Source organism: Zalophus californianus, chromosome 4, assembly GCF_009762305.2.
Source record: "Zalophus californianus isolate mZalCal1 chromosome 4, mZalCal1.pri.v2, whole genome shotgun sequence".
Taxonomy (NCBI): Eukaryota; Metazoa; Chordata; class Mammalia; order Carnivora; family Otariidae; genus Zalophus; species Zalophus californianus.
In genome coordinates, this window is record NC_045598.1 from 27,171,915 (window position 1) to 27,197,718 (window position 25,804).

At 50.6% G+C, this 25,804-nt stretch overlaps 1 protein-coding gene across 7 annotated transcripts in view; it reads right to left on the reverse strand.

The window, feature by feature from the left end:
- Positions 1–5,175: 5,175 nt before the first annotated feature.
- KIAA0319L (KIAA0319 like) overlaps positions 5,176–25,804 on the reverse strand; it is a 99,552-nt gene continuing 78,923 nt past the window's right edge. For 6 of the 7 annotated variants that reach the window (XM_027597807.2, XM_027597797.2, XM_027597778.2 and 3 more), the window contains 10 exons: positions 25,605–25,737; positions 23,701–23,867; positions 22,395–22,546; positions 21,717–21,855; positions 19,844–20,003; positions 15,502–15,644; positions 14,558–14,680; positions 13,907–13,997; positions 11,975–12,066; positions 5,176–6,370 (listed from right to left, as the gene is read on the reverse strand). In XM_027597807.2, the coding sequence (XP_027453608.2) occupies positions 6,183–6,370; positions 11,975–12,066; positions 13,907–13,997; positions 14,558–14,680; positions 15,502–15,644; positions 19,844–20,003; positions 21,717–21,855; positions 22,395–22,546; positions 23,701–23,867; positions 25,605–25,737 (1,388 nt within the window). In that variant the 3' untranslated portion in view covers positions 5,176–6,182. The remainder of the gene's footprint in view (positions 6,371–11,974; positions 12,067–13,906; positions 13,998–14,557; positions 14,681–15,501; positions 15,645–19,843; positions 20,004–21,716; positions 21,856–22,394; positions 22,547–23,700; positions 23,868–25,604; positions 25,738–25,804) is intronic. The other variant, XM_027597826.2, reaches the window with a different exon arrangement.

The window sequence follows — 25,804 nt, forward strand, 5'->3', positions numbered from 1 at the left end:
CCCTTGCCTTTAACAATAATAACCTTATGAAGAAGAAGTCCCTTAGTGCCCTGCAGTGTAGTGTCCCCTGCTCCCCAGGGCCCAGCACTTCAGGGAGTATCTCCTGTGTGTGTTGTGTGTGTTCTGCTGTTGAGTCTTGGCTTCTTTTTCCTTCAGTCCCATTGTCTGCAGAGGCTCTCTTTGACCATTGTGGGCAGTGTTTGATCCCCAGCAGAGGTGGGGCACATTTTAACAAGGTATGTGGTGGTCAGCTTGGGAAATGAGACCTGACGCCCCTTCCCCTCTCCCCCACCACCTCCAGAGGTTCCATAAAACCCGAGTCAGGAGATGTATTGGCAAGGTTTGCCCTGGTCTTTTGGGGTGCGGCCTGCAGCACCGAGATTTAAGGTGAATGTCACTGGGAAGGGCAGATAGGCAGAAGTGAGGAGGGGTGGGTAGTGTTGGTGCAGGCAATTGAGGTAACAAGTGACAGGGCAGGATCCCTGCTGGTTGGGTTTATGCTGGGGGTGGGGGAAGGAAACGGTGCCCGGCAGCTCCTTTGTTCCCGGAGGCATCTTTCTGTGATCCCTGTCCTTCCGGGCCCTGCTCTAAGATTAGCAAATCACTCACCCTCCCATCTGCCCCTGCTGTTTTTCAAACTGCCGGTTCCGTGGTGTATTTGCACTGACTGTGCTATCTCTTTAAGGGCAGGGACTCTGCTTCCTGACGCCGACCCCGCCCCCCACCCCCCCACCCAGAGCTGAGCCTGCAGGGTTTTGAAATTCTAGGCTTTAAATCCCTCTGGTTGTGAGAACTCACAAAATTCTGCCCCTGTTGCTTTCAAAGGCAAGTATTACAGAGATTCATCCTCCCTGTTCATGGGCTGCCTGGTGTGATTCCCCCGCCCTCCTTGCACCGCTGGCTCCCTTCTTCAGTGTGGCCGCTTCTCTACCTTTAGTTGTGGAGTTTGTCCTGCCAGGCTCTGTATTGTTTTCTGGATTATTTATGTTGATATGAGTGTTTTGCATCTGCGGGAGGAGGCGAGCTTAGGGTCCTCCTACTCCGCCATCTTCCCAGTCGACCTATTTCTGCTGGTATTTCACAGAGTTTGCTTTCCATTGAGTAGCAATGGAAAATTTTCTTCTACCTGTTAAAAAGTAGTAATACATTCCAATTTTATTTTTATTGATTTTACTCAATACTAATCATATTTGTTTACCCCTTTTGGTTTAACTACCATCTAAATCTTCCTAGTATGTTCTCATGTTCCTTTGGTCTTCCCAGCCCTACCATGTTGGTATTCTTTGGAATTTTGTTTTTGGATTGTTGATATACTTCATTTTGTATTCCATTGGCCCTGGCTGTTTCAGATTACAAACTTTGCCAAAGTATTTTATTTGCTCACTTTTACTTCCTATAGCTCTTCTTATGTTTAAATTTATTTTTCATATTTGACTGCTTCTTCCAAGAGTATTTTTTAAATGGACCTTTTGTGAAAAAAATTCTGAAGCTTTGTATTCCTGAGAGTTTTGTTTTGTTTTGTTTTAAGTAAACTCTGCCCCCATTGTGGGGCTTGAACTCACAACCCCAAGATTAAGAGTCACTTGCTCCACCAAGAGCCAGCCAGGCACCCTGTGAATATTTTTTATTACATTCTCATACATATATGAGTTTGTCTTGATAGGAATTTTGAGTTCACAGTTCCTTTCCTTCAGCATTTTGGAAATGTGATTCTTTGTCTCTCACCTAAGGATACTGTTAAGAAACCTGATGTCAGTGATTCTTTTCTGTTTGTAATTGATCTACCATTTCTCTCTGGGAGCTTTAAGAATTTTTGCTTTTCTTAGGTGGTCTTAAATGTCTGTCACTGTAGTGTTTCTGTTTGTATGTTTTCCCTACATTTTCATCCATGAGTTCTTTCATCTTTAATTCTGGTCAGTTTCTCTTTCTTCAGATATTTCCTCTTCCACTTTTCCCCTTTTCTTCTAGGACTCCCAGTCACTCAGATGTTGGCACTACTCCTCTGCCCCTGTACTGCTATGTGTCTCTCATTCCTTTCCTGCTTCCTGTTGGTACAGATCCTTAGGATGATACACCAGCTAACTGCTTTGTTTTGATCTGTATCTGTCCCGCTATCCAAGTCACTATATTTTTCATACTGGGTACTTCCAGTGTGGTTCTTGTTCCTGTTTCATATGGCTAATATTTCCCTGTACATTTATTTTTGCTTATTTTTAGTTCCTTGCTAGTGTGTGTTTAGTTTGCTGTCTTTGGGGGCTGAGGATTGTACTCCTCAGGCAGCATCTGGTTATCCTTTGGCCTATGAGCTCATCATGTTCCTTCAGAGCACCAGCTCCTGTCTGGTGACATTTATTGATGAAAGGCCAGGGCCAGGCTCTATTCTGTCCCAGTGAGCTTAAAAAGGGAAGGTAATGACCTCCAGATACCTCATAGTCACTGTTGACCACTCCCACCAGTAGGTGTTCAAAGATTTACCTTCAGATCCTTAGGAAGAAGCAGCAACTTCCCAGTTGTCAACTACAGCCCTGGGGCTTCGGAGAAGGAAGGGGTTTTTTTTTAATCCCAAGAGCAGCCTAGCCCATCCCTTTTCTTTTCTTTTTAAGATTTTATTTATTTATTTGTCAGAGATACAGAGAAGGGAGCACAAGCAGGGGGAGCAGCAGGCTCCCCGCTGAGCAAGGAGCCCGATGCGGGACCCCTGGGATCATGACCCCAGCCCAAGGCAGATGCTTAACCGACTGAGCCTCGCAGGCGTCACAAGCCCATCCCTTTTCATCCCAGCAGAGGTTTTGGGCTGCCCTGATGGTGTCCCACCGACACCCGAGACGTGGCTGATGGTCCCGTGTACAGCAAAGGTAGACGTCTCACTGATGCCCTGCCTCCCAGTTTATGCTGACCTTCAGCCTCCTAGGGTTTCTTACAGGATTTGGGAGGGATATCTTACAGGTTTTCGTGGTGGTTCCTCAGATTTATGCCATCTCCTAAGGTGTATTGTTTCTCTAAGTTAAATTTTGGGGAAGGGAGCCAGAGCCTGTGCCACTTCACTGTCTTAATAGGAACCAAAGCCCATGGTAGAAATTTACTGTCTTTTTTTTTTCTCCCCCAATCTTTCGATGTTATATTTTAGGTGTCTCTATTAACTTCTGTTTAGAAGTAGGGTGGTGGTGGTTTTAATATCCAATCTGACAACTTTTGCCCATTAAGTGGTCACATTTTTAATGTGTTCCTATGTTTAGTTTCATTGGTTGACGTATTTTTAATTTTTTTCTCCCCTTGTCTGGTGTAGATGTTACATATTCTAGTTCCCAGTGGCTCTCTCAATACTTACAACATGAATACATGACTTACACTCTAAAGCTAATCATTTTTTACTGTCCTCCTGTGGAAGGATCTTAGTTTGCTTTAATTTCAGCCCTCACTTGATCCCCACCCCTCCATCTTATGTTACTGTTACATATTTTAATTGCTTCTCTTTATTCTACTCCCTGAGTAATACTACTGGGAACTTAGTGGGCCATGTTCCCCTGGGGTGTCAGCTTAGCTCAGCTCAGTAGTGATGAGCTCTGCCATCTTTTCCCTTGTTCAGCTGCTGTTTTCCTTTGAGGAGCCACGTCTCCCGCACCGTCTCCCGCACCGCTGCCGGTGTTAGTCTGTGCTCCTCACAGGCGCTGCTGTGAAGTGCGGACCAGCCGCTGTGCTGGGGACTAGGCAGCCACAGGACACTGAGTAAGAGGACACCGGGGCCTTTGTAATGCTGGGGGTATTTTAGTGCTCCTCTGCTGGAGGCAAATGGACGAAAGCAGCATGGGTTCCTGGATTTTGCCCCTTTTTTGGTGGGAGTGAGTAGGGGATAGAAAATTATTTTTTTTTTTTTTTTAAAGATTTTATTTATTTATTTGAGAGAGAGAGAGAGAATGAGAGAGAAAGCACATGAGAGGGGGGAGGGTCAGAGGGAGAAGCAGACTCCCTGCCGAGCAGGGAGCCCGATGCGGGACTCGATCCAGGCACTCCAGGATCATGACCTGAGCCGAAGGCAGTTGCTTAACCAACTGAGCCACCCAGGCGCCCGGGATAGAAAATTATTTATTCATCTCTGAGACAGAGGCATATCCTCAGTGAGCTGTGGGTGAGGTCGGCTAGCTGGAGAAGTGAGCCCTACTCCCCCCAAAACAGGGAAAATCTACAAAGCCAGTAAGTGATCGAGTCCTGTAGCTCCTTCCCGAATTCTTTAAAGCTTTTCTGTCACACTCAGCTCCCCAAGTCCTGGTCACTGCCCCTCTACCACTCATGTGCAGTGGAGGAGATGCATACCCGTGGCCTGGAGCAATTTAAGCTTCGGCTTGTCTGATGGCCACCGACTCCTTCAGGATGGGACAGCTGCTGCCCCTGCTGCCGCACTAAACACGTGCTTCTAAGATCAGTGGCTCTCTCAAGTGTGCTCCCTGGACCAACAGCACAGCCTCTCCTGGGAACCTGTTAGAAAGGCACATTCTCCTGTTCCACCCCAGACCCCCTCAGTCAGAAAATCTGTAGTTGGGGCCCCACGGCCTGTCAAGCCTCCCAGGGGATTTTGATCCGGCCCAAACACAGGATCTGCAGGGCCTGAGTTCTAAATCTGTCATTTACTGTACGTGCACTGAGTTACTTCTGGCTCTGCCTCAGTTTCTGAATCTGGAAAGACAGAGCCAGTACTGCCCACCCCCCGTGGGTTTTTGTACACAGGGCCTTGGGTACAGTAGGAACGCCACTGTCCCCTCACCTCCCTTTCCGGGAGTCCCAAGACTGGACACCAGCCCTCTTCCTCCTCCCCCGCCCCAAGCTATGCAAGCTGCTCCGTGAGGGGCACGAGGCCGCCGGGGAAGCACGGGGGCCCGGAGATCTCAAGCCCAGACCCCGGGCATTAGGACACTTCGAATCCCCTGCTTGGCCAAGGGGGTGGGGGGGAATGAATCATTTTTGTGTTAACAGCAGGTGCGGAGAAGAGGACAGAAACCCCGCGGGGAGAAGCTGGCCGGCAGGCGACAGGGGGCCGGGAGCCAGCGGCCGAGGCCGGATCCCAGTACCGCCGGCCACGCGCACCGATGCCAGGCCCGCGGCCGCGCCCCAGAAGCCGTCATGTCCCCGGGACGCGCAGGCGGCGGGACCCGAGGTACAGGTCAGCGACGCAGGCGCCCGTACAATTAAATAGCGTGTTTAATCATCTCACAACCGACAGTAGTGCAGTAGTGTAAACTAAGTTTCTTTCCAAAAAGTCACTCCCCCAAAGCTCCCGTTCCTCAACACTCAAGAGAACACGGCCGAGGAACGAGTGATGGGGCCACAGGGATTCAGGAAGTCTCTGCTCCAAGGAGCTAAAACTCCGTCCAGGTCAAGGGTGCCTTGCAAGTAGCCGAGAGCCCTACGAGGAGTTGACGCGCGCACAGTCTGACACACACATGCAGGGGACGCGCGGAGAGGACAGAGGCGGACCAGGAGCCGCGGTGGGGCGCTCGCACGCATGCGCTCATGCCGTCACGTTCCAGTCAGCGCGTGCCTGTCTCCTGCGGGCGCCGGGCGTGGGGGCCCCTGAAGCGGCCGGTCGGGGCAGGAAGGGAGATGTCCGCGGCCGGCCCAGCGGTCTGACACGACAGCCCAGCGGCCAGAGGGGCCTCCCTCCATTCCTGAAACAGCCAGGCCGCCCGTAATCGGCGAAAGGGTGCACTCCGGCCCAAAGAAGGGAATGAAGAACGTGGCCGCACGCAGGCTCTCGGAGCAGGAGGCTGGTCGCGCTTGGCTCCGCAGCCAGGTGTTGGGGCGCAGCCGGGCCTTGCTGTGCAGGCGCCCTGGGAGCCACAACGCTGCCGACAGGGAGCTGGAGAGGAGGCTGGGAGCTGCCTGGATGGCCCTTAGAGCAGGGGAGGAGTTTGCGGGGAAGGAGGCCCTGAGGTGAGGACGTTGGGGGGGCGCGGGGGGCTACCAGAAGGGTTTACAGAGGAAACCTCTTCGTTCACAGCTTCATTCAGGGTTCCTGGAGAATGTCTCTGCATTCAAGTACCAGCAGCTCTGGTGGGGGGTATGAGGGTGGAGTGACCAGCAGACGCTGGGACAACCGCTGCCCACACACGGGGAGCTCTGAGAAGCTCCGGGCAATGCTCTGGACCCTGGCACTGCCCACTCCTACCCTGAGGACGCAGACCAAGTGGCTACAAGATCTCCTCCCGTGGGCTCCTGGCCTTGAGTGGGGTCTGCCCATTGGGCACGGAGCCATTCTGACCATGCAGGAGTTTGCCCTTCTCTCGGTCTGGCCACGTGAAGATGGCGTCATCGCTGTCCAGCTCCGACTCGGAGCGCATCAGGCTGCTGCTCAGCATCGGGCCCTTCTGTTTGCTGCCTGCAACAGACAGAATCCAGGGTCAGGAGCACACCCCTTCCTCAGCTTGAGCCAGGCTCTGCACCCTTCTCCCAGCCTGAAGAGAAGCAGAGGGACCGGGAAAGCCCCCGCCCCCCTCTCGAGGGCTGCGAGGGGCTCCCAGAGCCCCTCTCCCGGTCCTGCTTAGCTGGAACAGTTCCTTCAGGAAAGTCACACAGAGAGTAGACAAGACACCAACAGATCTGGGGCCCAGTGTGGATTCTTGCTCTCCAGTATCCGTTAGCTTTGCTTAGTGCTACCCAACAACGTTCTTCTCTCATTGAAATGTGGAATGTTCTATCATCTCCCCTCATGAACAGGATGGAATTCCCACAGGACGCAGGAAAGAAAGCACAGCAAACAAGAGGTCAGCTCTAGAGGATGAACTTGGCACTGTGTCCTGGCTCGGCGTGGATGGCAAAGGGCCTGCCCGAGTTCCCCACACTGAGTGAGGACGCAGCCTCACGCCCAAGAGAGGCCTCACGGCGTGGGTTCTGGAGGGAGAGAGCAGGCCCATGGCTCCGAGAGGTCGCTCCTACTGAGCGCGCCTGACTGGAGTACCAGGGACTCCCAGAAACCGTCCGAAGCCGTCAGCTCATCAGAACACACAAACGAGGACCCATAAGAAGCGGCTGAGGTCAGAAAAGATGCCATTGGCATCACCTTCACTCCATATCCTCCCGAAGACTGCAGAGGCCGCACCGGAAAAAGCCGAAGGCAGGCTGAGCCGGCAGGACGAGGAGCCCCAAGTGCCCACAGCGAGGACCCGGCGTGGCAGAGCTCTGGGCCCCGCACCGCCCACCTGGGAGCTGACCTACCTCCTTTCTTAAAAAGGTGACCAGACTGGGCGCCTGGGGTGGCTCAGTTGGTTGGGTGGCTGCCTTCGGCTCGGGTCATGATCCTGGAGTCCCGGGATCGAGTCCCGCATCGGGCTCCCTGCTCAGCGGGGAGTCTGCTTCTCCCTCTGACCCTCCCCCCATCTCATGTGCTCTCTCTCTCATTCTCTCTCTCTCAAAATAAATAAATAAAAATCTTTAAAAAAAAAAAAGGTGACCAGACAGGTGAGGTGCGTTTGAACCCCCATATCCAACAATCACTCTCCCTCCCCGCTGGTCCCACCCAGATCCCCTGAAACACCGAAGGAGTGTTTCTCAGGATTCTCGGCCGTTCTGCCCCTTCCTGGCCAGAATGACGTAAGGCTGACGCCAGCATCCTGAGCTTCTCCAGTGTGGTGGAGGACAGTGGCCAACGTAAGAGCCAAGCCCAGGGGAGGCTCAAGGTCCCCCAAACCCCGGCTCTGCCCCTGTAGCTGAAATACCCCTTCCCCTCTGCCCTGTGGGGACATATGCCCCTCTGAGTGCCCACACACAGCTTCCCTCTCTCAGAGACCGGCCTGAGCCCTTCTTCCTCCACGGCTGCAGAGGACAGGAGCCGGAGCAGGAGACATGCGCCTGGCTCCACAGCAGACAGCACTCACCCGGGGCCTTCCCACACAAACTCCTGCCCTGCCTGGAGAACTGAGCAATTTCACCCACTAAAGAGGACAAGCTGGGCGCGGACAAGAGCATCTGCAGCAGCCCTCCTCAGAACAGCCAAAAATGGAAAGAATTCAATTGCCTGACGACCGTATACCCGCCAAAAACATTCACACAGTGGAGATTACACAGCAGGGAATGAACAGACTTGTGCCCTACCTAACAACACAGAGGAACGTCCTAAATGTAATGGTGAGTGGAAGGGGCCAAACACAGTGACTCCATTTATATAAACTACTCCAAGGTGGTAGAAGGAAGTCGGCCGGGGGAAGGCAGTAACCGGAAAGAAAGGGAGCGGATTATATGGGCATGTTCACTTGTTGAAAACCCAGCAAGCTGTCCTTATGATCTTCCGTACACATTAGAGTGAACCACAAAAAACTGCCATTTTTAAAGGTCAGAAAAGTCAAATATCCGTCATTTCATATGGTTCAATCTAATATGCTTCAAGAGAAAGCTTTTGAAAAGTCAATAGCAAAAACAAACCCAAAAACCACAGTTGCTGAATGTAAACCAGGTCTCCTGAGGGTGGGCATCCCTCAGGCCTGGCCTTGCGGCCTTGAGCACTCCAGCTCCACAGGCAGCCCTGGTCCAAGCTCAGCCTGGCTCCCAGCAAACAGGGCCGGTGCCAGCTCACCTCCACATGCGTTCCCTTTCTCCGCAACATGGCCCACTAAATCCTCGCTTCGGGCTGAACTTCTCAAGTTCCAGGCCTTATGCCAACAGGCTCGAATCCCGTTCTCCCGTCCTGCCAGTGCCTCTGCTCCAGGTTGCACCCACTCATGGGCTGAGTCCAGAACAAGAACGGGGGCTTCAGCCCAGTGAGGCGCACAAGACCAAATGCAAAGGGACTCTCGCTGCTCCCTCAGCTACACACTGCCCACACAGAAGGGCCTCCTGGCTGTCCTCTAGTCTCACCTTGGTGACCCAGATGCAACTGGCCACCGTGGGGCTCTCCTTGCCACAACCCCCCCTTTCACTGGACGTCTACCTCCTTCCCATTTTGCCTCTTCAGCCCAGCACTTTCTGGTGCTGTCCCCCAGCCTTTCCCTCCACTCTGCCGTTGCTGAAGGAACTCCCTGTATCCCCCACCCTCTCCTCTCCTTTCCCTCTCGCTGTCTTCTCCTCAGGAGCCTCACCTCTGTCTTCTGCATCTCTGCCTGAAGCCTCACCCTCCAGCCCTGCCCTGCTTCTCCACAACTCCCCGCTCCCCTTGTAAAGAATTTCTCAATAGTTCGGGCCCTGTTCCCTCACTGGCTGCTTACTGCCTAGACAACTTACACTTTCACTTCAGCCTGCAGTCCCCATCCTACTCCAGCCCTTGAGGTGACCAGAAGCTTCTCCTTCTGGTGTCCTCATCATGGAAACTTTTTATCTCTGCCTTCTGCAGCAACAGACACTGCTGAGCACTCCTAATGGTGCCCCTCCTCCCTGACTGGTGGCCCTTCCTGGGCTCTTCAGCTCTGGACTCTTCTTTTGCCCCTCAACATCCTCCCCAGAAGGGATGTGACCCACTTTTGTGTTGACTCTCACCAGCATCTAGAAGATTCCTACATTGATGCTTGGCACTTCAACCATTCTGCTGAGTTCAACTGAATTCGTCTTCTTTTACCCAAGCTGTCACTGCACTGATGCCTTAATTTTGTCTACAGAATCATTCTCTGTCCCTCAGGTCGCAAGTCAGCCCTGACCTTCCCTGTCCCTCCATCCCGTTGACCGCATGCTAGTTGAGCCATCGTCACCTCCCTCTTAGACCACTGCAAAAATCTCCTTGCTGGCCTCCACTAGACTGATTTTCCTAAGCCAGCACTTTCAACATGACACTTCTCATCACCATCAGAATTCTTAACTCCTTTCGCTGATTTTCGGAACTTTCCACACTTTGATCCTCGTCAGTCTTCCAGCCTCATTTCCTCAACCCCATTCCCAAGGGTCCTAAACCAATACTCTTCTCCAGCACTTCCTCTCCAGTACCACCCAGTCCACACATGCTCAAAGCAGCAGCTCAGGGATCAGCCAGCACGTCTCCTTTTCTCCCGCACCCCTTGGCCAACACGCTACAAGTGGCAGCAAGTCTTTCCCGCAAAGGTACCTGGAATCTGTGTGTCTCTCCGTATCTCATTACCGCCCCACCATGAGGACATCCCATCGAATCCTCTTTTACCTGCTCTTGCCCCCCCAGTTCCCTCACAGAGCAGTCAGGGTTTTTTAAAATGTAAGTCAAACAGACCACTCACCTCCTTAAAAAGCTGCCTGTGGCTCCCCACTGCACTGAGGAGGAGCCCACAGCCAGGTCCCTGCTCACGTGTGCAGCCTCATGCCGCTGGCTCCGGGCTCACCATGTCCAGCAGGTCACCTACTTCCTCAGATGCCCTCCGCTCCTTCCGGCAGCTGGGCCTTTACCGACTCTGCTCCTTTGCCTGGACTGCTCTTTCCCAGACTCCTGTGGCTAACGCCTACTCGTCCCTTGAGTCAGTTCAAGTGTTACTCTTTATAAAGATCTTTCATTATCACATTATGTATATTTGTGAGTTTGTGTGTTTCGTGTCTGTGTGATAGAAGCTGCGCAGGAGCAGAGTCCGTTGGTCTGGCTCCCCGTAATGTAACTGCTGTCCGGCACAGGGCCTGGCACAGTGGTCTCCCCCCATGCGCACTGATGAGTAAGATACAGTCCCTGCCCTCAACGATTCCACTGACTGGTAAGGGGACACACACGTAACTAGTGCAACACAGGGAGAGAAATGCCAAAACAGACACATGGCAGAGAGATGAGCATGACATGAGCAGGTTAAGGGAGGGGTGAGAAAGAGCTTTCTGGACAGAAATAAGAACTGGCAGAATTCGCTGAGGAAGAGAGAGGTCAACAAGGAGGAAGATCTCAGAGACGCAAACAGATGAAAGCTCACCCCAGGCCATGTCGGCCAGACCCAAAGTCGGTCACTGAAGGATTTCAAGGGGTAGGAAACCTCTGGGAGACGTGAAAATAACCCTAACTGCTATGTGGAGGGTGGACTGTGCACGTTTTTACCCCCAGGCCCCATTCCCGGTCTGTCCACGTGGGAGGCTTCGGCTGCCCCTCTCGGCTTCGACGAGCCCCACACCGCCAGGCGCCACCCCGCGGCCTTCTCCAACCCAGCTGCCTGGGTGCGGAGCCCAGACCACCTCAGAGCTCTTGTTTTCTTCTGATGTGTCCTTACTCCCCTGCAGCCTGAAATGCTCTCGGAACACTCTGTGTTCCCCTCCCGCCCCTTCTAATACAAAGCTTTAAGTCTGAGCGCCGTTTAATACTTTGTATAAGAACAGTTCTGCTTGCCAGGTGTTTAGGAATAGCTCTACCTAGAGTCCCACAAATGGTCGATGCCCGCCATGGCCTCATGACGCGTGGAAAGCTCACCGATGACGACACCCAGCCAAAGAAGGGCGCCCCTGCCTGCCCCCTCACCGAAGCCATCTCAGAGCTGGCGCAGTTGGCCATTCTGGTGGGAGGCAGCTGACAGATGGGCCTCGTGCACAGGAGCCAGCAGACAAGCTGCCCTCCCGCCTGCTGCAGGCCATCGGTGGGGCCTGCGGATCTGCCACATGCTGGCTGGAGGAAGCTGGGAGAGCAAGGCCGGCTGAAGAGGGGGTCAGCTAGCGCACAGTGGCTTCAATCTCCTTCCTGCCTCACCTTGTTGTCTGCCCAGAAAGGACAGACTGGTTAGGCCTAAGAGACCCAGGTCCCTGAGCCGGACTCCCAGGGGCAGCCTGAAAAGCTGAAAGCCAGGAGGGAACCCTGAAGCAGATGAGCAGGCCAACGAGAGTGAGAGGCCGAGTCCCTCTGCAAAGTGAAGCAATACTGAGAGGTGGGCCCCGGCTCAGAGCTCAGCCAGCATGCGGCTTCTGCCAGGGTGGGGCAAGGTCAGCCCTCCGCCTTCATCAAGCAGTTGACAGAATGCTTTTCCAGAACAAACAGCTGTTAGCGACCCATTTAGGAGGGGACTAGTGACAGCAGCCCCTCCCAGGGAGAGTGCACGAATCTAGAGGCCCCACCCCCGACCCCAAGGGCCACTACCTGCTCGGGAGGTTGGCTTCAGTTCCAGACTCTCTTGATCCGTGGCATCCAGGATCTTGTACTTGCTTTTCCTCTTGGGTTTTCCTTTCTGCCTGAAAAACACAATCCCCACTGCTGCTCAAGAAGGGGTTTCTGATGGGGTGCCTGGGTGGCTCAGTTGGTTAAGCGACTGCCTTCAGCTCACGTCATGATCCTGGAGTCCAAGGATCGAGTCCCACATCGGGCTCCTGGTTCATCAGGGAGCCTGCTTCTCCCTCTGGCCCTCTTCCCTCTCATGCTGTTTCTCACTCACTCACTCTCTCTCAGATAAATAAAATCTTAAAAAAAAAAAAAAAAAGAAGTGGTTTCTGAGTGAGACTCAGGTAGCTCAGCCAGACTGCAGAGAGGGCCCTGTCCTGGTGGGAGCTGCCTAACAGAAGGATTGTTCTTTTCTATGCTTCCCAGCCGAGGGAAGGTGGCAACTGTGATTGGTTCTTCAAATACTCCTCACCAATTCTGGGATAATAAGGAAACTATGACCACGGAGTCACCACTCTACAGTGGCAAGGAAGCAGAGATTGGTTAAAAACATAAATTTAACAGAGTGCAAGCTCATCCCGCTCACCACAAGACAGGCCAGGAAGTCGAGGGGAAAGATTTCTTGGGGCAAGGAAAGCAACTTGATGTAGAAACCCAGCAAGACAAGGAGATGGCGGACTCCTGTCCCATAGAACCATCTTCCCCAGGATGAGATTTGAGCTTCTTTAATGTAAGAAAGGGGGGGGAAGTGGGAGGAGGTTGGAGTCAAAAAGTGACTCATATCTGCAGACATCCAAGAAGGCTGTGTAATTTCTTTGTCCTTGGTCAGTTGATCTCTGTAGGAATCTGGCCATGTTGTTCCTGTGAATCTTAAAACACAGCACAGGCATTTCTATATGTACTTCCATATCCCCTTGAGGTAGGTAGGTTTCAGGTTAAAAAAGCAGTTTTTTGTAAATCTCAGCTGTAAGCAAAGTTCCATTGATGATTAGCATGTGTATGTGCAGGGCTCAGCAGAAGTTTCTAAGCTGTAGGTCACAGCAGCAAGGGAAGGAAAGCAATGTGAAGTCAGACACGCTCCGTTTCTCCCTATTACAGTAATTCAAGAGAACAAAAAACTGATGCTTGAGGGGTGGAGGGCGGAGGAAAGCATTAAACCAACAAGCTATTAATGGTGGGAATTTTTTTAAATTGTTTTCACTTTCTACGTTTTATGTGAGGTTAAACTGCAGGTTAAATCTCAGCTCTGCTACTTATTAACTGTGTGTCCATGGACAGATGAGGCCATTTTCCTGAGCCTATACCTCCTTAGCTGTGAGATGAGAAAAGGTGGTTATATGCATTTAAAAAATATTACCTACAAAATATCATCCTGGTGTTTGGCACACAGTAATGTAGAAATCATTATTAATAATGAAAAACATATAATAAACATTCCCATTAAATATCATAAGACTAGATAGGAACACTCTACCCAAAAAAAATCCAAACACTTAATCATGACTAACCAAAGTCTACAAATGCATGAAAACATGTAGACACGTGAATCCCAACTACAAAGGAGGGCAGAATTGAGAACTCCCGTGTCGAATGGTGAGGCAGGTGTGGAACAGTAACACACCCTCTAGAAGGGTGACCCAGGCCCACGGCCCAGGCCCGCCCGCTCCCACCCCGGCCATGGCCACGCTTCCCAGGTTGCGCATCAGTGCAGTGACAGCCACGTGGCTGAGAAAGTGCGCTCCTGCACTCAGGAGTGGGAGAGGGTGACGAAAGCCTTTCTGTGCCTGCCTTGGGCCATGACAGGAAGCGAGGAACCCCAAGACTCAGTGCCTTCCATGTGGAAGGTGCCAGATACCTCCCTAATGAATACACGTCCAGAAGCTCTAATGAATTTCCGAGGAGAATCCATCTTACCTCTTACAACAACAGATCACCGTCCAGGACAGGATTCCCAGGGCGACAACAATGACAAAGGAGGCAATGATAACATACAACACGCTCCACTCTGCCAAGAGAAACAAAATGGGGAGGGCTGTGAAGACAGGAGCCAGGAGGGCAGGCTGGGCTGCCCCCAGCCTCGGCAAGTGGCTTGGTTCTGCGGACAAGGCGGCCCCCACAGCGGCCCAGGGCAGGGGAGACCTTGTAGTTGTGGGCAGCTGAAGATTTCCACCTCTTGCACTGTCCCTGCTAAGCCCCTGGGGCAGTGGGACAGGCTGTAAGGAGCTTGCCCAGGGGGCCGGGGGGCCCAGAAACCTGAGGGCTCCCACTGGGCTGCCGCAGAGAGGCACTCCAAAGAGCCAGGAGGCCTTGCCGCTGATCTGACTCAGGCTGCAGTTTGCACTCCGTTGGACCTAAGCCTGGTTCTTTGTCCGAGCCCGCTGCAGAACTCTGCTCTAACCCAGAGCTGCCTGGAGGAAGGAAGGAAAAGTCCTCTGCAAACAGAAAATACACGGAGTTCTTCTCCTCGCTTGCTCATCTGCCTCGGAAACACCACCACCCACCTGCTCAACTCAGAACCACATTCAGCGCCAAAGCCACTGGCACAGTGCCGAGCAGAAGCCTCACCACAGTTGCTGTCTCCATCCCTCAGCTGCACCTTGATGAAGTTCTCCATCCAGAAAGGGTCACAGATACAGCGTTTGGTGAATGAATCACAGTGGCCATGGTCAGAACAGTTCAACTGGCATGCTGCAAGCAGAGGAAAAGGGGACAGGTCGACAGGAGTCAGGGCTGGCCCGGCGGCTGCCGGCACACGGGAGGACGGAGGGCGCCCCTGCCCATGGTGCTGCTGCCCGTGCTGCACCCCCCCCCCCGCCCCCAGCGGTGACGGTCACGGGCAGATTGGCCGGCAGCAGTCAGCAAGGCCACTGACACAGTCTGGCTGTTCTACTTGCGGCTACTCCCTGTGGGCAGTTCCTAATCTTTCAGGGCCCTTCTGTGCATCATGTAAATGCCAAAATACAGTATTATGAAGGAAATATTGCCCATGTTTTTGAAATATTTAAGAATATACAGTTTTAAGCTAATCATACATGTGTGTCTTTATGAAAACCTTAAGTGACCAGATCTAGCAGCGGGTCTAACAACTGCCATAATTTTGAAGTGGTGATGAGTAAAAATGACATTTCGTCATGTAGTATGTTATGAAATTACCAGTGATTTCTACTGCCTTAAAGTCACAGGTTCTGTTAATACTACTGGAGTTTTTGCCTACCTTCCTAATTGACAGAAATAATGAATTTCAGTCATTATTATGACTGAATGAATGACATAAAGATGTCATTTTCTTTCCAAACTCCTAGCCCCTCTGAATGCTACATCACGGGCCCATGGACCCCAGGTGAAGAACCTCTGGGCCGAGTCAGGAGCTTTCAGGACACTGGGCAGTGGAGCAAAGTGATTATCTCCGTGCTCCTCGAGAACAGGTGATGAAGCCTGAGGACAGAGGGGTTGTGGGGAGCTGTGGGCACTGGGCAGGCTCTTCTTTCCAGCTGCCCAGAATTACTCACTGACAGTATTGATTTCCAGGGCTCTGAATATCAGAAAGTCTGCTTTCTGCTTCCGCAGCTCACTCTTGAGCATCGCTGCCACCTCATGGCCTTTGAAGATCTGGTGGGGAGGCTCGTTTTGGACAAAAAATACCATCTTGGTGCTGCAGAGACACGAGACAGTGTGAATGAGCGGAAGCCGTCCACAGCAGCGGCAGCTACGTTCGGTACAGAGCACCTGCCGGCGTGCTGGGCACTGGGCCAAGGACCAGAAGCCTTCTCTCCCTGCAAGCCGCTCTCGGTGTCCTCTCCACTTCACAGGGGACAGCATGGGCTCGGAAGGGTTAAGTAACTTGCCCAGGGTCACACAGTTAATTATGGCAGAGCCAAATCCCAACCCTGAGATGTCTGACTCCAAAACCTACACGTTCAGAAAGGCCCTAAGCTGTCCCAGCTCACAAGAGGACCCATTCCAAACCAGCAACTGGAGGTCAGGAAAATGGGGATTTGGCTACACTACATCTCTGCTGTCAGCCTTTTACCAGCTAAGACTGTGGTGTGGTGCTGTTGGGTTTGTGTCTAGGTTATCTGTAAGACAAACCACAACACTCTGAAAAATGTCTACCGTCGGACAGCATCAAAGCATTATCCATGGGAGCGCCTGGGTGGCTCAGTCAGTTAAGCATCTGCCTCTGGCTCAGGTCATGATCCCAGGTTCCTGGGATCGAGCCCTGCATCGGGTTCCCTGCTCAGCGGTGAGTCTGTTTCTCTCTCTCCCTCTGCTCTTCCCCCTGCTCATGCTCTCTCTCTCTTAAATAAATAAATCTTAAAAAAAGCATAATCCATGGATCAAAACAGCCAAATGATCATTACTACAAGAGCAACAAGAAAGACCCTACACAGTGGTATGGTTGGTATAAGATTATGCTACCCCATGTCCACAATCTGTTTGCTTTTCTGTCAGTTTCTGTCCAAGGCAGACCATGTTTGACCTCACATTTATGTGAGCACAAAGCCTGTTTATGCCTTGGCTTTCATTGCAGGGAGCCCACTTGACTCCACATTACTCTCACAGCCAAACCTTTGCAATCAGTGGGTCACACTGGGTTGTAGGTGCGTCCAAGATAGTGATCCCCTTGGCACACAGGGTGGCTACTGGGACCAGGAGGCCCTGGGTCAGTTCCTTCCAGTCAAGCAGCCTCATCGATTTATCCCAAAATGTCATACACATAGCATCGCTTCCTACGTGTGGCAGGACATAAAAGGTTGGGAAGCACTGTCATAAAAGACTCTACAAGTTTGCTGCATGGTGACACAAACAGTGGGGTACTATAAATTCCAGAATGAAGAAACAAACCTTTGCCATAAAAGATCTGTGGTCCATTTCTCATGATTTTCTCCCAGGTACCTAATCCATGCTGATAGTTGCAATTTCTCTCTTGATACCAGTAACCCTCAAATCTTCACCTCTTCTCCCCTTGTCTCTCCTGAATGACAACATCTACATCTACAAAAGCTTGCTAGAATATCCACCCCATACCTCTCCTAGGCACCTCTAATCCAACAGGTCTCAAACCTATAATAACCACCAACTGAGCACTCTCTCTATGTGGTAGGGACTATATAAACATTCTCTTATTTAATTCTCAGTAACAATCCTATAAAAGGGGACTAGCATTTTTACAAGCAGCAGGCCAGGTTCAGAGAGGGGCAGTACCTTACTCATCGTCCCAGAGCTGACACTAATGGGTTTGTCTGGTGTCAGCCCTGCGCTCTTTCCCATCGTCATATACGCCCGCCACGCCTATCCTCCCTGAATTTCTCAACTAGGCCAATGAGTCCAAGTCAGAAACCCAGAGCCACTGTGATGCTTTTCTCTTGCTCCTGCATCCTCCTCCAGATGCAGTGAGACCAAGTGTGCTAGCAAACCCTTCCGTGACACTTCCAGCAGCATGCCCACCAATGAATTAGCATTGCGTCTGCCCCAATCCCCACCAGCTCGGGTCAATCCAAGCAGCCATTCTCTCTGTTCCTACTCCCAGGCAGCCAGCAGAGCTTAAAAAGAAAGTCCCAATCATCATGCTCTGACCCAGTGAGCCCTGACTGCGTGTTAGACTCACACAGAGAGCTTTGATATTTCAGGTGCCCAGACCTCACTCCAGACCAACTGAATCCTAATCTCTGGGGTTGAGGCGCAGGTAACGGCATATTCACAAAAACTCCAGGTGGTTCTATCGTGTAGCTAGAGTTGGGAACCACCACACTAACCTCATGTCTCTAACCTTGGCTGAGACCTCAATACTGCTCAAAGCCAATACCCTTTTCTGGAGCTGCTGTTCTCAACCTTTACCATTTTCCTCAGGCTGCCCACCTCCTTCCCACCTCCTCAAAGCAGATGGTCTTGCCTCCAGTTTCAAAGACAAAACCCAGTACGCTGGTACCAACGCTCTCGAATGTCATCCTGCCTACCTCTAAAATCCAACCATCATAGCACATCTGCCCGCCCTTCCTCCCATCTCCAGAGAAAGTGCTGCTCTGCTCTGCCCGCAGCTGGTCCCCCAGACCTGCCCCCATTTGGAACCCACCTCCCCAGCCTCCACCTTCTACTTTTCCTTTGCACCTTCCCTTAGTCCATCAAAGTGCTCAAGTACTTCCTGTCTTTAAAAGGTGTTCTTTCGATCTCTCATCTTATTTTCAGCATCAACCTCTTGTTACATTTACCATCTCTGTATCCTCCAGCCATGACATCAATTTGCCCTCTGTCCCCAACATTGAAGTAAAATGCTCTCACTGTAGTTCTAATGATCTCCTAATCACAAAGCCAAAAGCCTGTTTTATGGCCTCACCATACTCTTCCTCTGTGGCATTTGAATCCTTTGGCAGCCCCAACTGTCAGCAGACCACGCCCACCTGCTTTTCCTCCCACTTCTCTACTATTGGTTCCTAGTTTCCTTTGCTGGCTCCTTTCCTTGCCTCCTCCTTAAATACTGGGGCTCCCCAGAGCGCTGGACACTCCCTCAGAGTGACTCCTCTGTCCTCATGGCTTTGATTCCTGCCTGTGTGCAGTGACTCCTTATCTCTGGCTTTTTTTCCTGCCCAAGTTCCAGCCCGTACTTGCCACTGATGAAATACCTCTCCATGTCACCCATGAGACACCCTAAATTCAACAGTCAAAACTGAACTCATTATCTTTTCTTTGAAACTGGTTCCTTCCGGGGCGCCTGGGTGGCTCAGATGGTTAAGTGTCTGCCTTCGGCTCAGGTCATGATCCCAGGGTCCTGGGATCGAGCCCCGCATTGGGCTCCCTGCTCCGCAGGGAGCCTGCTTCTCCCTCTCCCTCTACTACTCCTCCTGCTTGTGCTCTCTCGCTATCAAATAAATAAAATCTTTAAAAAAAAAAAAAAGAAAGAAACTGGTTCCTTCTGTATCCCTAACCTCAGTTAATGGCATCTGCCATCTATCCAGGCATCCAAACCTAGTCTTATGTTAGAGGCTTCATTCACCTTCATTCCCAAAGGATCGTCACGTCCTTCTGATTTTCCTCTGTTTTCTTTTCATTTCTTCTGTCATTCCATTGCCACTACCTTAACTTAGGTTTTATTACCTTTTTACTAGACTAGTTCTAGGCTCCTCAGCCTTCTGTCTTTCCCTATTTTGGTTTAGCATCCACACTGCTGGTCTTCCTAAAGCAAAACAAAATCCAAATTTCCTTGCTACAAAAACTTCACACATATAAAACAACCTAACTTGAGTCCTCCCCTTCCCAAACTATAAAAACAAAACAACTTGGCTTGCTTATGACTGTTCTCCATCTATACAGGCAGTCTCATCTCCCACCTTGTCCTGGGGCCTAGGAAGTGCTCTGAACCAAAGGACTTCTTCCAGAGGAAACTCTGTACTTTCATACCACAGGACCATGGCTCATGCTATTCCCCTATTACGAATTTCCTCCTAGTCTTTCTATGCTTGCTCAGTGGAAAATCTTTGGACCACATCCTGCCCCTACTCCTCTGGAAGAATTAACTGGCCTTGCCCCTATGTCTCCGTGATACCACACAGTCTGTCAAATTCACCCTGTATTGATATTATATGTTTATCCTGATTGTCTTCCCTACTAGACTATGGCCTTCAAACATAATGGACCTCTTCTGACCTGGTACCCTGGTACCCTGCTACACTATCTAGTACTGAGTATGTGACCTGTGCTGGAAGAGAAAAGTTCATTAAAGAAATGGAAACCATGAGCAGTTCTTGGTCAGAGAGCCCACCCTTCTCTATCTACCCACACTATTTCTCAGCTCAGTCAGGAAGCCCAGGGGGCCCCTGGTCTTGCCTTTTCACCTCCCGTTCATTGCCCAGCTACCTCTGCTCCGTGTACGGCTGAATCTTTTGCACAATGATGTCGGAATCCAGCACCCCCAGGAGGACCCCAATCTGGCGGATGAACATTCCCTTCAGCCTCTCAGTTAGCTGACTGACGTTGACATCCAAGATGATCTCCACCAGGTGGTTTTTCCTGGGATCTGGAAAGCATGTAGATCAGTCATGGTTTTGGAAGGAGGAGAGTGAACACAGACCTGCCACTGTGCATCTGTTCTGGCACAGGAGTGAAAGCAGTGAGAGCATTTGGGAATACAACTGACCTCCTGCAAATGGAAAGGGACTATAGTGAATTGCTACTAATGCAATCTGGGGCTAGCGTGGAGAGCTCTATGCCAACCTGACAACTACCACCCGTGCGCTGGGGATCAGGCCGTAGCAGGGAGGCAAAGGGTCTGGTGAAGGGAGTGGGGAAGAAGAACGCTTCAAGGTCTTGTCTAAAAGCTTCTGCCCTGGGGCGCCTGGGGGGCTCAGCTGGTTAACTGTCTGACTCTTGGTTTCGGCTCAGGTCATGATCTCAAGCCCTACATCGATCTCCCCACTCATCGGTGAACCTGCATAAAGGTTCTCTCCCTCTGCCCTTCCCCCCCCACTCTCTCTCTCAAATAAAGTCTTTAATAATAATAATAATAATAATAATAATAATAATAAAAGCTTCTGCCCAGTTGGCTTTGCTGAGCTCTCCAGGCCGAGTGGGGGATATCTACAATCTCTCCTGATCCACATCTGATTTTCAGCGACTTGCTATGCTTTGTCTACAACAATGGGAGGGAGAATGTCCATCTCAACAATCTTATTGATAATGGAAATGCATTAGCCCTCCAGGTTTGAAAACAGTAAACACAAAAAAATCCAGGTGGTCGAGCAACAAGGGCTTCCTCAGAGCAGTATCAGAGCCGCACATGCTTCTGTAACTCTAGAACTGGGAGACCGCTGTCCTTCATTTATGATTGTGTCTTAGAGACTTCTCTGCATTTGGAAGATAAAAGTGATTATTCAGAATACCTTATTCCCATAATTGGATGCACCATTTGCCTGTTCTGATGTATCATTTACATAATTAGTAGACTATCTGTGATCTGATTTTAAACACAGAAGAAACTTTATAGTGTCTTGGCTGTTGTCCTTCATAGAGGTAGGACAAGGACTAGAAGATCTGCCAAGTTCCCTTCCCATCTAAGACATCTGTACATGAGCTTGGTCTACATAACAAAGAGTAGATTTAAAGTTAATACCTTCTCATCAGATGCTCAGGAATTTATAAAGCTCTACCCTACCCCACACTCACTTCTTCCCTAATACCAAATCAGCCTCAAAACAAAAAACACAGTCCTATTTAAGAAAGAAATTTTATTTCTGCAAATCTGAAAAATGTAAAGGACACCAGTTACTTTACCTTCCCTGGGTTGTCAGATAAAGCCTGAGGCTCAACTTATAAAAATAAATTGTTTTTGCAGCTGGGTGGTGATGAGACATCATGACTCAAGTTATTCCTGTGCTCAGATTCTCGAAGCACCCAGAGCCCTCTCTCAACCATCACAGGGAGAGGAGGGAGTGCTTGACCAGGGGCACGAGGGCCTGGCTCTGACACGACTGCTGTGCGACACTGAGCAAGCCCTGCCCTCTCTGAGTCTCAGTTTGTCCATCAGAGATGAGTGGGGGGTCCGTACCCCTTGCATGGGGAGGAGGGATACTGTTGAAACAGTCTCCAAGGATTTTTCAGCTCGGCGTTTCTAGAGTGTTTAGAAGCTGGCTTTGCCACCTGTCTCCGTCCTTGCTAGAAGGAAGGGGTCCAGGACTGAGGTCCTGCTGGGCTAGGCCAGCATTCCCAGCCAGTCCCAGTGCTATGAACTCACCAGGCTTCACCTCCACAGTGGTCCGATCCATGTCACTCTCCCCCTTCGCATCAGTCACATGCAGGTGAAATGTGTAGGTCCCTTCAACCAGGTTGGAAAGAAAGAGGATCGGGTGGTGGTCAGAGTGATTTAGCACCTCCTGTGGGGTGGAACAACATGGCTACATTGCAGGGCAAACGACACTCCTTTTGTGGGCTTGGGTGCTGCTTCTGTTATAACCAAACCCCCTCTGGGCAACTTCAGTTGCAAGATCAGGGCAGAGGAACACATGTTGTGCCGCCCTAGCTTGCAGAGCGACACTAGGCAAGTCACTTAGGTTCCCTGAATTTCAGAGGGCAATCCAGGTTTGACACAAGAGACCCCTCGTTAAAATGGATCCTGGAGGGGCGCCTGGGTGGCTCAGTTGGTTAAGCGACTGCCTTCGGCTCAGGTCATGATCCTGGAGTCCCGGGATCGAGTCCCGCATCGGGCTCCCTGCTTGGCGAGGGGCCTGCTTCTCCCTCTAACCCTCCCCGCTCTCATGTACTCTCTCTCTCTCTCTCATTCTCACTCTCTCAAAATAAATAAATAAATCTTTAAAAAAAAAAAAAAAAAAAGGATCCTGGAATGTTTGGCTCAGCCGCCTCTCCCCATCTCACCACCGTGACCCTGTGCAGTTCTCCAGTTCCTGGCATTTACCCCTGCTGCTGGGCTCCCCTCATCTCGGGTCCAGAGGTAGCTGACTATTCCCTTGTCATCTGAGGACTTGGAGCCGTCCAGTTCTGCTGTGTCCGTGGGCAAGGTAATCACCACATTCCCAGTTATCTTGGCTAGAGGTGGTTTGTTCATTTCTAACCAAAGAGATATCAAGGAAATAACATTCTGGAAAAGAAAGAACGCTTCTTCACAATGCTTAGGGGGAAATTAACATCAAAAGCATCTGAAATGGATAGGCTGTTGTAAGCGCCTATCCATGCAGCCCTTAACAGTGTAGCGGGGGTCTTTTGACAATGAACCAACTTTTAATTAGTTGGGGGTTAGGACCCAGTGAAGACCAGGCTTTGGTTCCCCTCTGTCCATGCTAAATAAAACCCAGCCCAGACCAGGAAGCTTGTGACTAACGGTGCAGATTTGAAGGCACCAGTGCCCCAGGTCCTGAGGCTCCAGTCCCACTCAGAGAAATGTTCTTCTGACACCGTACAGCAGAGAGGGCAAAGTCTTCTCCTGGGTCCTCCCAGTAGCCTCCCTGGAAGGATTCCATGTCTCTCCTTGGGAAGCAGGTGATGACTGGAGACAGAGACCCCAACTGGGCCAAAGAGCCTTAGATTTTACGTTTCATGCAGCTGACACCACACATTCTCTTCAAAATATGGCCTAAAATGTTATTTTTTCAACATCTTCTTTTATTCCTTCCTTAATACTCTAATAGAGAAAAAGGAAAAAGAGACCTCTCTTCTCCTGGGCCCCACCTGCAGCTTTGTTTCCTCAGGTGTGAAAGCTCTATCCGCTGAGCATAGGGTACCCTTGCCGGAGTCACCTGCGTGCCTCCCGTCCGCTTACAGCCCTCCCCCAGGGCCATCACCGGTCCCCGGCCTGCAGACGGCAGCAAGCCATGCACTCCTGCCCCAAGCTGGCTGGCAGCAGCAGGCTCACGGAGGGGCACAGGGAACTATAGAACAGGACAGCCATTCTAAGGCCTGACAGCAGGTGTCACTGCAGCTGGCAGGAGAGCCACAGAAATGCCAGGGCTTAGCGGCAGAGAAGCAAAATAAAAATACAAAGGAAAAAACCAATTTCTTTCCCTATTCAGTTGAGAGGGAAGGTGGGGGGGACAAGAAGCTAAAATTCACCTTACAGTCACTCCCAATTAAAGGCTGTTTTCACATAGCACATAACAGCTGCCCTTCCCCCAACTTACTCCCCACCCCTTGTCTCTGATCAATTTCTGCACTGATTCCCCAGGTATCTGACCCAGAGGCTGCACCAACCCAAGGCAGGGAGGTACCTTCTTTGACAATGACATTCACAGAACTCTGGCTTTGCAGGTTCCTCTCATCTTTGACAGTCAAGGTGAACACGTAGGTTCCTACTTGTAGCCCTGTCACAGTGGCGACACTGCCATTAGCATTCTCGAGCTGCACGCCATCGGGTCCCCTGGACAGAGACAGAAACCAGAGGGTGGAGTTGTACCTGTCAGCTGCCCTCCCGTCCCTGACTCAGCAGGAGCAGACTATTACTGCCTCAGCTGAGACACGAACTATTGTTTCCCAGACCTTGAGGGGGCATGTTAAAAATATTACATTTGGACAGAGTGTCATTTGGCCCCAAAATACAGGCTACCCTGCTGATCAGAAAATTCCATTCACCAGCTTTCAAACACGTCTAGCTTTATCCTTTCTATGAGTTTCTAGAACATTCAAACTCTTTGCTGTTCCAGTTTGTAAAAGGAAGAAAGTGCTCTGAGCAGGTCTCGGATCAAAAGAATGATTTCAGAGTGATGTTTCTGAAAAGCATTTCTGGCCCAGTAGTTGGTTCAGCTCTTGCCAGCAAAGAAGCAAGATGCGTTTCTTAATCACATGCCAAATTCCCTCCTACAGAAAAGTCAAGGAAAGGAAATGGGCCAAGGCTGCAGAGGAACTCTCAGCAAAATCATCCTCTTCTTAGTAGCTCTAAAGCCAAGCTCCCTGCAGCTCCTGGACAGGGGCCACAGAGGACCCCGGACACCCTGCAGCCTTCCTCCTCCCCTGTGGCCTCACACAGCAGCCTGCAGCCGGGGAGTGAGCTCTGTGCCAACATCTAGGCACAGCTCTGTACATTCCACAGAGTCCTTCTGCTCAAGGAGCAGAATGCCCCAGAGTTTTCCTTAAAATTACAGGATGACCAGAGAAATCTGCAGTCTCCCAGGTTTTGCTTTGTTTTGCTGTTTAAACCTATAATCTCTGGCCCTAGTCATCCCTCTTGAAGCAGATTCTCCTCCAAGAAGCCACTCTCAGCATTATTTCTGCTGTACGCACTAGTAAAACTCAGCTGAAGGTTTATCAGCTGTGTCTTCAACAAACAGTTATAATTCAAACACAATGGGCTGAGGAAGACTTGGTTCTCCACAAGAGACAAGAGCCGAGGAAAAGAATTTCTAGAATCCAACTCACCAATCATGTCAAGTGGTTTCTACAGTCAAATTATAGCCCCTTCCTACCCATTTCTAATGCCCTCGTCAAAAATGAAAACAAAACAAAAAGCTCGGTCTGTCCTATGGTTGCTACCTTTGGAAACTAAGAATGCTTTTAACTCTTCCTTAGAATTCTTTTGCTTCCCGTGGGATCCTGCATACAATCTGAGTTCCATTTGTTATGGTTTAAAGGAGCTGAAAGAAACTGTGAGAACCAGAAATGGCTCGATTAGGTAATTCCAGTTTAATTAGTATTATTTTGCTTAGTGCCTTTGGCCCCTCACTAACATAATTGGTAAATGGTGTCTTTAAGGAAACAATAACAGAGCAATGCTTTCATGGTGCAGATGAATTTTCAATTCTCTGTAACAGCTACTCTGCCCCATCCCCATTGCCAGCCTTACCCAGTTCATCTTGAGCAACAGTATTTTTCTGCTCCATTACCCTTTCCATCCTGCCTCTCAAGTGTAATTAAACTATGCATTTTGGCAGACGGATTGTACCTGTAAAAGCAACAGGACCACAAAGTACTAACTGGAGACTAGCTGATGGCAAGCATTCTTTTCTCCTTACAACAATTATTTTGAATCATTTTCTTAGAGTTGAAGTTTAGGATTGCTAAGGTTTCTTTCTCAGTCATCCCCCTTGGGTAAGCCAGTAAGAGCAAGTAAACTCTTAAAAGCAAGTGATACCTTGGTCTGGAGACATTGCATCAATAAGGGTTTTGCGTCAGTACTCACTGTGTTTTCTCCCAGAGATAGGAGATAATTTTCTGATCATCAGAGCTTTTGCTGCCATCCAGGGTTGTGCTGTCCACGGGAAGGGTTAGCTCTTTATCTGGGCCTGCATCTGCCCGTGGAGGCTTGTTGTTTTCTAGAAGACAGAGACACAGAGGTCAAAAGCAGGCAGTTCAGCTGGGAAAGGAGAGGAACTAACTGGG